Consider the following 14,822-nt stretch of genomic DNA (forward strand, 5'->3'; position numbering starts at 1 on the left):
AACTAGGAAGTGGCTCCGGAAAGACTGTCATTAAGAGCAATGCAACATGGACTTCCATAATAACAGTTATTTTATGTTCCATTGCAGAGATGCGCCTAGCATAAGTCAGATATAAGTGGCCAGAACCATATGTTCACAGATATTTATATTTTATTACTTTTTTAGATCATTTTAATTTTTACGCTTTATTAGCTTTAATTCCATACTCCCAAGTGAGTTGGAGATTGGAATGACACCATCCATTTTATAATATAATCTATTGAAAAACAAAACAAAAAATGTCATGTTGGGTACAATCGAGAAAAAAAAAGTGTGTGTGTGTACTGAAAATTATTTAATACTTTGTATAGACACCTCAGATGTGATTTTGGCGCATTCTTCCACACAAACACTCTTAAAATTCTGCAGGTCTCGTGGGCTCCTATAAACTCTGAGCATTAGTTCCTTCCATAAATCTTCTATTGGATTCTCAAGTCAGATGACTGGATGGGCTATTCTAGCAGCTTTCACCTGGTGTCATATATATAGGCAAATCTGGCGGCTGTAAGGCTGCGGTAGCATCGAACGCAGCGAAGAAGCAGTGACCCACAAATTCAAACACAAAAGTCTCTTTTAATGTGTTTCTTCACAGCATTAAAGTCCAATTCACATAATGCATATATCTTCAGTGGATAATATCAGTGACCAGTTTACACCGGTTCAAAGCAATACATATCACATGGCTTTAGATTTGCGGTCCCTAAACAGGCCAGACTTCCCTTGTCCCGTTTCCCTGGATGACCGCACGCCATCTCAGTCTCTATACGTCTCCATACACACAGCCTCATATGTTGCAGACACTACACACACCAGCCCTCCTCTGACTAGTTCTCATGGGTGTCCTGCATCGCTGTATCACAGTCTCTTTACAGATTCTTTACTCACACAGTTGTACACAGTTCAGGATATCCTCCGTATAGCAGCCGGGCACCATATCCACCTGTTTGCAATCGCTGCACATGCTAGACCTCTTTCGGGCACAGGACATCCACCTCCGGGCACAGGACTGTCCACATCCGACTCCTTCGGGCACAGGACATCCACATCCGAGACCAGTACCATGGACGACTTGCATCTCTGTGTACGCTGCAGGTGCCAGGCTATTCAGCTGCCCTGGGTGCTGGCTCTGCTGGCCTGTGCCTCTATGCACTCTGCAGACCAGCACACACCAGACTGACACTGACATGCACCTCGCACACCTGACACGGCATGACACACCTGACCCCCATACCCCTTACTGCAGGGTTTTTAAACACACACACAAACCTGTGGCCTTCAGCCACATGGAAAGCCCGGAACGGAAATCCGTGACTCTCATGCACACCTATGGACTTCATCCGTCTGCATGCACATTCTGGGGAGAACAAACAGCGCCCCCTAGCTGTATCAGAGGCCACAGCCTCACACGGCCCACAAACCACCACTGGGAGTGGTTCACAAGGTAAAATGAAGTCTGTTTGACAGTCTTTGTATGTGGAGGTAAGAAGGCCTCCTGTGTGATGTCTCCAGACTGAGTCGGTATAGTGGATGCCATCGAACCTGTTTCAGAAGTCTTTGTTCTTACTGTTTACTCAGTTTTATTTTCAACATCCAAAGAAATAATTTTTCTAAAAAAATTCATTCAAGACCATGTTTAAAAAATGAGTAAACGTGAGTCTTAGAAGCAAAGCTAAAGTTCTGACTACAAATTTTTGAGTATAAAAGTTCTAATAAAGAAAACCCATTCCCTATTCATGCTATCAGCAATGGCATCTTATGGAAGAGAAATGTCACAAGACCAGAGAAAGAAAATAATGTTTTCATACAAGAAAGGTGAAGGCTACAAGATCAGCAAAGCTTAACTTAAAAAAAAATTAAACAAAAATGGAACTGCAGCCATCAAAAAGAGTTGTCTAGGCCGACCTCAGACGTTAACACCTAAACAGAAGCGTCTTCTCATGCGAAGAGTTGGAAGAAAATCAACATGCATTTCATTGTAGTTTGCTAGAGAAGTAGAAATCCAAACCAGGGTAGTTACTTTGGCACAGTATAGCGTACACTCCAGAGGAGTGCATGGGCGACATCCATGAAAAAAGCCCCTCTCTAAAGCGCACGCATAAAAAGCTAGTCTTCAATTTGCAAAGGTCAATGTTGAAAAATATTATCAAGACTACTGGGACTCTATACTCTGGAGTCATGAGACCAAGGTGAATGTTTTTGCAACTGATGGCTTCAAAACTGTGTACAAAGCTGAGTAGTACAAAGAAAAATCCATGGTGCCTACAGTGAAACATGGTGGTGGCAGTGTCCTTATGTGGGGCTGTATGAGTGCTGCTGGTGACGAGCTACATTTCATTGATGGTATCATTAATTCACAGATCTACTGCTCTATATTGAAAGAGAAGATCACCACTCGGTGGCCTTGGTCTTACTTTTCAAAGAGGGTGTACTCATTTATGCTGGGAACTGTATATATTTTAGTTGGGAAAGGTAACCTAGCACAGTGAAGATGCAGTCCAATCTGCAGGCATATTATAGAGCAGGGGGAACTGAGTGGATTGATATATCGTTTTGTGAGAATAGATTCAGTATAACTTGTCTTTTCATCATTTAATCCTTTGAATTTCCTCAGATTTTCAGTCCAGTAGGCGGTCCTATCAGTGATTGACAGTTATCTAAATGCACACTTATAGAGAGAAAACTGTCAGTCACTAATAGGACCGCCCATCGGACTGGAAATCCCAGAAAGAGCAGAGGATTAAATGATGAAGAAACAGATTATAGTTAATTTTTCCTTACATCAATCTACTCCGCTCTCCCTTCTCTATAACATGGTGCCAACAGATTAAAACATATTTTCATAGTGATTGGTTCCTTTTAAAAAAAAATTTGAAATGTGTGAAAAAAAAAATTACAAAAAATGTTTTCATTTTTCGTTGTTCGAGCTGTCACAGCTTATTTTTTATTTTGCGTGACTAGATTAATTATTTTTTATTAATACCATTTTTGGGGTACATATGATGTGTTGATAGTTTTTTTTTATTTTTAGGGGAAGTAAAGTGACAATAAAAAATGTCAATTTGGGATTATTTATTCTTTATTGAGTTTAGTGTATGCATTAGCTAAATTTATGCTTTCAGAGTTGCAGTATATAGGAAAAAATAAATCTCTTCTGAAGTCCATGAAAAGATCGTGATCCACCAAAACAAGAGAAGTTAGTGGTTCTCTGAATTGGCTCATAGATCGCAGTGCCTAGAAGTAGACTCTTCTCTATGAGGTCCATAGATCCTAATTTAGAATTTTGAAAGGGACAACCCTTTTAAATTATTATAGAGGGGAGTTTTACCTTGCCTAAAGAAATTCTGAAATGTGGAGCACAAGACAACCATCTTATGAAAAAAGATAACCAACATTGATTTTGCTAATCTTTCATGAGATTTTTATACTACCACTATCCTATGAATGGTCAATGACTGTCACGATAATATGTTGAATTTGTAACTTGCTAAATTTTAGCTTTACCAAAATTCACAGAAAGTTAAGAGTGCTCAATGCCCCCGCAACTCGAGTTATGAAAACATTTGTAAATAAATACTAAATTATGAGGTTACCTTTTTGTCTGGCCATGAGGCTTTCAAAACGGCCTGTGTTCTGAAAAATACCAGCAGCTTGCTGTCCTCATCACTCAGATTAAATGCTTGTTCCATAATCTGTAGCACATCGATTCTAGGTTTCACCGGTAGAGAATCATCACTGCAGAACGGCCGTAACCACTCCAAGAGGTCATCAGAAGAGACAAGATTCTCCCTATAAAATAAAAAAGGGGGCAACTCAAAATTTGAATTAAAAAAAAGTCTGGGGCAAATTTATCAAACTTAGGACTCCGGCAGACGTCCATGAAAACTGGCCTGAGCATGGCCCGCAATGCACCCACTGGCCGTGGTTCTCCTAATACGAGAGTGATGCCTTCATATATTTTATTGAAGCTGCCACGATTAAGACAGGAGACAAGCGGCCAATCCGCACATCGTGGTCCATGCTCGGAACAATATGGGAAAAAGCCTCTGCTCCCCATGCCCACCAATGGTCCATCTAGTAGCTGCAGCTCGTGATAAGTAGCCCTGGAAGGTTGACAAGACCCTTGTCAAGTCAGACATTTGCTCTCAGGTTAAAAGGTCCATACTCTACATCGTCTATCACAGTTGCTCACACAACTGGGTCTGATCCTGAGGTATTTTGGACTTCAAGAACAGATACAATTTAGTGGATAATATTTGCATCATTTTGGGTTACCAATGTGACTTTTTTGTGCAACCTATAAAGGTTTTGTTTATTTTTTGATGGCCTCCAGAAAAAATATTGAAAAATGATCTTAATCCAGACACATCCTGATGAAGAGCAACACCCAGTAATAGAAGCCCTAAGGCAGGGATCTGCAATCTGGAGCCACATGTAGCCAATGTCATTCTGTGCAGCCCTCAACCAATGGATAACATCATTTTTTAATGACAAAGAAAAGGAAATGGCGTAGGCACGAGCAGGGATGAGTAATTCCTAGGTATGAGAGAAACCGTGGAAGATCGGGTTCTGTTACCCGACCGAGCTTTAGTCCAAAGTTCAGTTTGGGTACCAGAACTGCACCCAACTTGAACCCGAATCTCTTTGAAATCAATGGACAGCCAAACTTTGGAGCAGGAAAATCTCTCTCCTCTGCGTACTCCAGAACCGTGAAACGGACATCCAGCAGAAGTCCGTGTTTGGAGTTCAGCACTGGACACTAGTTGACCAGTATGAACCCCGATCTTTACCATTTGGGTTTGCTCACCTCTAATAATTACTAATGGTGCACTACGTATCCATCTTTGAAACACTTATGATATCCTGACCCTCCACTAGATGAGGAAATTTTCATAGTAGCTTTAAAGTGAACATGTCAGTTAAAATGCACCTAGAAAACCTGAGTAGGTCAATGAAAAACATTTCAAATGTTATTTATACAGTCCTAATCCGGGAAGCTTTGCATCGTTATTAATGTTTTAATCCAATGCAAATTAGGCTTGGTGGGTGGATCTGTGCACTTGCAGTCCTCGGCGCCTCTCTTCTTCTCCCCATCAGTATCGCCATGGCTTCTTGAATGACAATGGAGACAGAGGCTCTGCTGCATGATGTCATATCTGCTCTCTATTGTCAATCAAGAAGCAGGGGCTGTGCCGGTAGGGAAATTCCAAGAAGAGCTGAGGACAGCAAGTGCACGGATACACACATACAAGTGCACTTACAAGCTTAATAGATTTTTGGCTCAATTGAGCCCCAAATAAGTGACTAAGTATCATCGGAAATATAGTTCCCTGCCCTATCCTGCAGTCCCTTAGGTTTCTTATGTAAATTCTTAACGACAGGAATCCTTTAAAGGAGTAATCAAAGACTCAGCTGCTTCGGCATTTCACATAAATCACAATAGATAGTGAATCAAATAGAAGATGACCCTTATCTCAACAGGTGGGAACATATACAATTCGTACATCACAAATGTCCTAGAGGGTAATACATCTTGTACTGCGGCTTCTAAGATTAAATCTGACAAAGTGGCCCTCGGATCAAAATAGGTTGTGAATCCCAGCCCTAAGGGAACCTCTCAGCAGTTATGGACATTTAGTGTAGCTGTGAGGGCACTAATCCCCAAAAAATGATGGCCAGTCACGAAAAATGTAATGTAGGCCATATGCAAATCATGTTGGAAGTGCACTGTGGGCGTGTCACTGCAATTAAATGGCTTCTTTCTAGAGCCCTTTCAGCATGGATTCTGTCATGACTGACACATCAAATTTCTGTACAAAAGGTATATATTTTTAGAGGGACAAACAGCGCCTATATATATATATATAACTCTACCACTATGACCATATGTAAGATGTGCTAGCCGGTACTCTTTATAAACCTGATGTTGCATGTTCTGATCAGTGTACACAATAACTTTATACAAGACACGTGTGTCGCTATATATTGCGTTGAATTTTAAAAGACTCCGTATGGAATGATGAATATGCTCTCCAAGAACACAAAGGGTGTATTCAGCCATTCAGAGCAGTGAGCTCCTGAATCTTGTGTCACCGTAAAGTGCATCTTGTATGACACATGCTACACTCCATTGATTACAAGGGTCTTCAGAGAACACAGACCATTTCTGCTGGAATCCTATACAACAATCAAATGGTTACCTGCCTGAGCCTTCTGTGCCTGTCCTAGAGATACCTAAAGGGACATTGTTGTGGGATCAGATATAACCTTGGTGATGACTATCCTCTCTGAAGCGCAATAATTAAGTTCCTACGTTCTCCTGTGGTTTTTGCAAACTGTGAGGCAGCCAGTTCTCCTGCCGGTCGGTGCTGCAAGTGTGGCAGATACAACAAACCCGAGAAAACGGGCCCGGCTGTGGCCGCATTTGATAATGTGCAAGGACATGCTGCAAACACATACATGGGCTTTCTTTCTTCAGTTTGAGCAGAACTGGCTTCTATGTATGGTAGAGATGAATTAGTTGTTTCAGGCTATGATTTGAGATTACGGTGCCCTGGTCCATTTTCCATCCATTTGTCTAGTTTTTTCCTCACCGTGTCATCAAGCTTAGGGCTCATTCAGACGTCCGCTTTTTGGGGAGGAAGAGGAGGAGATGCTAGCCTTGTTTTTCACGGATTGCTCTTGTATTTCTAATAATGAATGGGGTTATCCACACGTCCGTGATTTTTCACGGACTGAGCAGTCTGCGCAAATTCGTGGAGACGTCAAATTTTCATTGGCTGAAAGTTGGTAAGACAAGTTTAGGGGTCCATGATAAAATCGTACAATTCTCAGACTGTTTTATAGGAAAAGGTGGATAAACATTTTTTTTCTATTATTCACATACTACAAAAAGTGATGAAACTCAGACCAAACTCCGATGAAACTGGGATGGAAATCGCTGATTAAATTTGTTCCTTCTTTCTCATAGGTGAACAAAAAACTTGATGTGTGAATGAGCCTCATTTGCAACGGGAAAAAAAAGGCTGCTGGAGATTTCTTAGAAACTGGAACAAATGGACCCCCCATGAATGCCATTTGCTTGCGTACAAGGACCAAAGTAGGACGTACCTGCTGTAGTTTTATGCTGTTTGGACAGTGCTACCTCCAACTTAGAAGTTCCAGGGATTCAGTTTACGGTAATTGACAACACAGGGTTCCTAAGGACCTGATTCATCAAGACCAGAGATTTTGTTACTAGTCTTGATGAGGGTGTGCACTGGAGTCAATCACCACTTCGGGAATCTGGAGCATCAGTCAAGTGCTGGGTGCCTCTGGGAAACCTTGCCAGGGCTGGAGAGAGATTTCTGGAGCATTGAACACCACAGCTCGTCACACTCATGCTCCTGTCTCGCCCCAGCTCCGCTAATTTCGTCAGAGCTTGGAGAAACTGACATGAAAATGGCAAGTTGCAAAATTTAGGAGCAACTTTGATTTGCACCTAAATTTTGCAAATTTTCATAGCTTTTATGCCAGAATTCTGATGTGAAAGCTTTGATGAATTGGGTCCTAAGGTCTCTGTTTTCCAACACTCTCCAATGTTTAAAGGAGTGTTCATTTCTTTTATACCCTCATAAATATAGGCGTTCCATGCATACATTTAGAATATATCATAAGTCATAGCTGCATAATAAGTAAAAGACACTCACTGTGTAAATATAAAAAACACAGACAGATGGTTAAGGCCTAACAATGATGAGATGGGATGTTAAGAGTAGTTAGTGGGAATTGTGACTCAAAGTGCCTTCCTGTTTTTTATAAGGACACAATCTATTTTATGTATTTTGGCCTAGGTAGCACAAAGCTCTGACAATCTGATGTATAGCATGACATTGGCAGTTAGGATCGCCCACCTTTTACTGAGACTGGGACATAGATGCTCCACCACAAGGGAAGCTCTTAACGATAATACTTATAGAAGGATGAGTCAATAAATAATAGACCATTAACCATCATATCCAGATGGGCATTCTACAAATTTGCCAACAATAGACGACAGGTTGAGCATTTCCATCATCTCTGTGTGGAACTTACAGCAAACAAGAATGTTATTCAAATGGAAAATTATCATAATTCCATTTAATCTTATAGGATCATATATTTACAAAGCCTACAGACAGAAAGCCAGGAGGAGATATGACATAATGTGAGGGAACAAAAGCACCCGAGCGATGATAGAAATCACAGTCCACATTAATTCACCATGCCCTTTCATCTAAACAGTTATTCTCATACATTATGTGATCGGAGTATTGACCTTTTACAGAGATAAATGTGATGTTAATCTCGGCATGTATAAACTCTACCATCGCTCTACAGATGTGTCTACACAAATTCACTAAACCATAACATGACTGCTGCAACATAATGGAAAAGGACTGTCATGGCAAAACTGACGAAGGTTGGCACGGCACAATGAACACAGGCAGTTATGGCACAATGGACAAACTGTCCCAACACACTAGACAATGACTGTCTTGGCACAATATACGTGGGCCGTCACGGCACAATAGACAAGGGTTGTCATGGCACAATATAAGCGGGCTGTGACAGTACAATAAACACAGACTGTCAGGGCGCATTGGACATGTCGTGTCACAATATCCACGGGCTGTCTTGGCATGACATATGCGGGTTGTCAAGGCACAATACAAAAGGACTGCTACCACATGATAAACACAGGCAGTTACATTACAATAGACAAAAACTGTCCCGGCACAATTAACAGGGTCTATCACGGCACAATGGACATGGACTGTCCCGGCACAATGGACACGGACTGTCCCGGCACACTAGACACGGACTGTCCTGGCACAATAGACACAGACTGTCCCGGCACAATGGACACAGACTGTCCCGGCACAATGGACACGGACTGTCCCGGCACAATGGACACGGACTGTCCCGGCACAATACAAGAAGGTTGCTACCGCATGATAAACGCAGGCTGCCATAGTACAATAGACACGGACTGCCACGGCACAATGGAAATGAGCTGTCCTGCCACAGACTGTCATATCACAATAGATATTGGTTCTCATGGCATGAAAGAAAAATGTGCATCCATTGGCGAGCTGCGGCTGCAGAAACCTCACCCGTAAAAGGTTAAGATGTACAATAACACGTTCTACTTGTTCAATTTTTTTTCACCTTGAGTTCAACTAAGATAATACTCTCTCTGTTGTACTTCACACATGTAGAGACTATTTCCCGCCTTGATTTTCACGGCACTACAGGCGCAGACTTACGAAACCTTGTACCCATAGACACTCAGTCCATACGAGGGATGCCGGAGCATGATTTGTGCAGGTTTGCAGTTAGAAGTGTATCAATAGGAAGTAAACATTTTGCAATTGTATAACTCTTCCATTTTCAGGTGTTCTAGTTCATTTTAACACATACTTGATAGACCATCATCTACAAGTGAGACTTTCGCATTTCCTAATGTACAAGGGTGGCTACGAAAGTAGTAACTCCGATCTTATTGTGTTGATCTAAGTCTGAGCCGGACGTCGGGGGTGTTTTAGTAAAGACTGAACCTACCCATTAATATCCTGTTAAATTTGTTGCCATCCGACAGATAGCATCTGAGGAGCAGCTTCCCAAAAAGGAGTCTCACACAGATGGGCATACGAAACAGAGGTGTGTCATTGAATTTCTACATGCCAGAAACAATTGCATCCATTGACATCCATTGCCACTTGCTGGATGCTTTATCAGAAGATACAGTAGATGTCAGCATGGTTAGGTGGTTGGTGGTTTGCTTCGAAAGTGAAAAAAAATCCCTGCACAGGTGTCAACTCTCAACATGATGAGCGCCTCGATCTGCTCATCCATAATCAGTGAATTACAACAGGGGAGAAGGTACAAAGCTTAATGTTGGCTTTTATGCATTGGTGTAGAAATTGGCAACATTGAGTTATCGGAAATTTGTGCCAGATTGTCCTGCCAATGCTTACAAAGGAACAGCATCTGTCAGGCTCTGCTGAACCAATGAGCCCAGCGCAAAATGTGGCTGGCCTGTGCTACCACATCCACGATATAGTCAGAATTTGATGCCTTCAGAACTTCCATCTCTTTAGGCCAATGAAAAATGGACTACGAGGATAACATTTTCCAGACAATGATCATCACAGGTGTAAAAAAAAAAATAAAATGTGGTTTCACTACTCTAGTTCAGATTTTTAAGAACGTGGCATGCAAGCTCTTGTTCAACACTGGCGAAAATACATAACTAATGGTGGGGACTATGTGAAAAAAGAAGAAATTAATCTAAATTATTACTCTAATCAACCTTGCCATGCTCTCTGTAACCTCAGATTCCATGTAAACTAAAACTATTAATCTGAAACAAGCATCTAGGAGGCACAAGTGTGAATGAAAAATGTGTAAGTCAAAGGTTTCCTTTGACTATTTATGGCTCCACGGCCCACGGAAGAAAGAAACCCGTGTATTCTTGGAGCAGGTGATAAGAATGAATATCTATCTATATATATATATATATGTGTGTATATATATATATATATATATATATATATATATATATATATATATATATATATATATATATATATATATATATATATATATACATACATATATACACTCACCGGCCACTTTATTAGGTACACCATGCTAGTAACGGGTTGGACCCCCTTTTGCCTTCAGAACTGCCTTAATTCTTCGTGGCATAGATTCAACAAGGTGCTGGAAGCATTCCTCAGAGATTTTGGTCCATATTGACATGATGGCATCACACAGTTGCCGCAGATTTGTCGGCTGCACATCCCAAAGATGCTCCATACAAGGCAGGATGGATCCATGCTTTCATGTTGTTTACGCCAAATTCTGACCCTACCATCCGAATGTCGCAGCAGAAATCGAGACTCATCAGAGATCAGTTCAGAGATGCTCTTAGGCCTACCTTGGTTGTAACGGGTGGCGATTTGAGTCACTGTTGCCTTTCTATCAGCTCGAACCAGTCTGCCCATTCTCCTCTGACCTCTGGCATCAACAAGGCATTTCCGCCCACAGAACTGCCGCTCACATCACCTTTCTTCCCCATACTGATGCTCGGTTTGAACTGCAGGAGATTGTCTTGACCATGTCTACATGCCTAAATGCACTGAGTTGCCGCCATGTGATTGGCTGATTAGAAATTAAGTGTTAACAAGAAGTTGGACAGGTGTACCTAATAAAGTGGCCAGTGAGTGTATATATATATATATATATATATATATATATATATATATATATATATATATATTGCATCAGGTATTCTGGAATATGTATAGTAGTATATAGGACAGCCCACACAGTATATAACAGCCCACGTAGTATATAACACAGCTCACGTAGTATATAACACAGCTCACTTAGTATATTGCCCAGCCATGTAGTATATTGCACAGCCACGTAGTTTATAGCACAGCCCACGTAGTATATAGCACAGAGACATAGTATATAACACAGGCCACGCAGCATATAACACAGCTCACGTAGTATATAACACAGCTCACTTAGTATATTGCCCAGCCATGTAGTATATTGCACAGCCACGTATATGGCACAGCCCACGTAGTATATAGCCCAGAGACGTAGTATATAGCCCAGAGACGTAGTATATAACACAGCCCACGTAGTATCTAACACAACCCACGTAGTATCTAACACAGCCCACGTAGTATCTAACACAGCCCACGTAGTATCTAACACAGCCCACGTAGTATCTAACACAGCCCACGTAGTTTCTAACACAGCCCACGTAGTATCTAACACAGCCCACGTAGTATCTAACACAGCCCACGTAGTATCTAACACAGCCCACGTAGTATCTAACACAGCCCACGTAGTATCTAACACAGCCCACATAGTATCTAACACAGCCCACATAGTATCTAACACAACCCACGTAGTATCTAACACAGCCCACGTAGTATCTAACACAACCCACATAGTATCTAACACAGCCCACGTAGTATATAGCACAGCCACGTAGTATATAACACAGCCACGTATTATATAACACAGCCACGTAGTATATAACACAGCCACGTAGTATATTGCACAGCCATGTAGTATACTGCACAGCCACATAGTATATAACACAGTCCACGTAGTATATAGCAGAGACGTAGTATATAACACAAACACAGGCCACACAGTATATAACACATCACACATCGTATATAACACAGCCCACATAGTATCAAACACAGCCCACGTAGTATATAGCAATGTGTAGCAATAAACTTGGCAAACACCAATACGTAGATGCAGTGAAAAACTGGTTTTTTTAATGCTGTAGAGTACATACAGTAGTAGTAGATGTTTCGGTCTATACATATATATATATATATATATATATATATATATATATATATATATATATATACTGCTGAAAAAAACTAAGGGAACACTTAAACAACGGAATATAACTCCAAGTAAATCAAATTTCTGTGAAATTAAACTGTCCAATTAGGAAGCAACACTGTTTGACAATCAATTTCACATGCTGTTGTGCATATGGAATAGACAACAGATGGATATTATTGGTAATTATCAAGACACCCTCAATAAAGGAGTGGTTCTGCAGGTGGGGACCGCAGATCACATCTCCGTACCAATGCTTTCTGGCTGATGTTTTGGTCACTTCTGAATATTGGTTGTGCTTTCACACTCGTGGTAGCATGAGATGGACTCTACAACCCACACAAGTGGCTCAGGTAGTGCAGCTCATCCAAGATGGCACATCAATGCAAGCTGTGGAAAGGAGGTTTGCTGTGTCTGTCAGCGTAGTGTCCAGAGGCTGAAGGCGCTACCAGGAGAAAGGCTAGTACACCAGGAGACGTGGAGGGGGCCCATAGGAGGGCAACAACCCAGCAGCAGGATCGTACCTCCGCCTTTGTGCAAGGAGGAACAGGAGGAACACTGCCAGAGCCCTGCAAAATGACCTCCAGCAGGCCACAAATGTGAATGTCTGCACAAACGGTTAGAAACCAACTCCATGAGGATGGTCTGAGGGCCCGACGTCCACAGATTGGGGTTGTGCTCACAGCCCAACACCGTGCAGGATGCTTGGCATTTGCCACAGAACACCAGGATTGTCAAATTCGCCACTGGCGCCCTGTGCTCTTCACAGATGAAAGCAGGTTCACACTGAGCACATGTGACAGAGTCTGGAGATGCCGTGGAGAGTGATATGCTGCCTGCAACATCCTTCAGCATGACCAGTTTTGGCAGTGGGTCAGTAATGGTGTAGGGTGGCATTTCTTTGGAGGGCTGCACAGCCCTTCATGTGCTCGCCAGAGGTAGCCTGACTGCCATTAGGTACCGAGATGAGATCCTCAGACCCCTTGTGAGACCATATGCTGGTGCGGTTGGCCCTGGGTTCCTCCCAATGCAGGACAATGGCAGACTTCATGTGGCTGGAGTGTATCAGCAGTTCCTGCAAGATGAAGGAATTGAAGCTATGGACTGGCCCGCCCATTCCTCAGACCTGAATCCGATTGAGCACATCTGGGACATCATGTCTCGCTCCATCCACTAATGTCACGTTGCACCATAGACTGTCCAGGAGTTGGCGGATGCTTTAGTTCAGGTCTGGGAGGAGGTCCCTCAGGAGACCATCCGCCGCCTCATTAGGAGCATGCTCAGGCGTTGTACAGTAAGGAGGTCATACAGGCACGTGGAGGCCACACACAATACTGAGCATCTTTTCCTTGTCATGAGGCATTTCCACTGAAGTTGGATCAGCCTGTAATTTGATTTCCACTTTCATTTTGAGTACCATTCCAAATCCAGACCTCCATGGGATATTCATTTTGATTTACACTGATAATTGTTATGTTTTATTGTTCTGAACACATTCCACTATGCAATGAATAAAAATTTACAACTGAAATATTTCATTCAGAGATATATAGGATGCGGTATTTTAGTGTTCCTTTTATTTTTTTGAGCAGTGAATATATACAGTGCCTTGTGAAAGTACTCGGCCCCCTAGAACGTTTCAACCTTTTCCCACATATCATGCTTCAAACATAAAGATACCAAATGTAAATTTTTGGTGAAGAATCAACAACAAGCGGAACACAATTGTGAAGATGAACAAAATTTATTGGTTATTTTATATTTTGTGAAAATTCAAAAACTGAAAAGTGGGGTGTGCAATATTATTCTACCTCTTTATCTTAATACTTTGTTGCGCCAACTTTTGCTGCGATTACAGCTGCAAGTCGCTTGGGGTATGTCTCTATCAGTTTTGTACATCGAGAGACTGAAATTCTTGCCCATTCTTCCTTGGCAAACAGCTCGAGCTCAGTGAGGTTTGATGGAGATCGTTTGTGAACAGCAGTTTTCAGCTTTTTCCACAGATTCTCGATTGGATTGAGGTCTGGACTTTGACTTGGCCATTCTAACACCTGGATACTTTTATTTGTGAAACATTCCATTGTAGATTTTGCTTTATGTTTGGGATCGTTGTCTTGTTGGAAGACAAATCTCCGTCTCAGTCTCAGGTCTTTTGCAGACTCCAACAGGTTTTCTTCAAGAATGGTCCTGCATTTGGCTCCATCCAACTTCCCATCAATTTTACCATCTTCCCTGTCCCTGCTGAAGAAAAGCCCAAACCATGATGCTGCCACCACCATGTTTGACAGTGGGGATGATGTGTTCAGGGTGATGAGTGGTGTTGCCTTTACACCAAACATATCGTTTGGCATTGTTGCCAAAAAGTTTGATTTTGG

General features: G+C 41.9%; 1 protein-coding gene across 2 annotated transcripts in view; it reads right to left on the reverse strand.

The window, feature by feature from the left end:
- Positions 1–14,822, reverse strand: part of NBAS (NBAS subunit of NRZ tethering complex) — a 670,356-nt gene that overhangs the window by 102,239 nt on the left and 553,295 nt on the right. For both annotated transcript variants that reach the window (XM_077291450.1, XM_077291451.1), the window contains exon 48: positions 3,630–3,825. In XM_077291450.1, the coding sequence (XP_077147565.1) occupies positions 3,630–3,825 (196 nt within the window). The remainder of the gene's footprint in view (positions 1–3,629; positions 3,826–14,822) is intronic.

This window comes from Ranitomeya variabilis, chromosome 2 (assembly GCF_051348905.1).
Source record: "Ranitomeya variabilis isolate aRanVar5 chromosome 2, aRanVar5.hap1, whole genome shotgun sequence".
In the NCBI taxonomy this organism is placed as follows: domain Eukaryota; kingdom Metazoa; phylum Chordata; class Amphibia; order Anura; family Dendrobatidae; genus Ranitomeya; species Ranitomeya variabilis.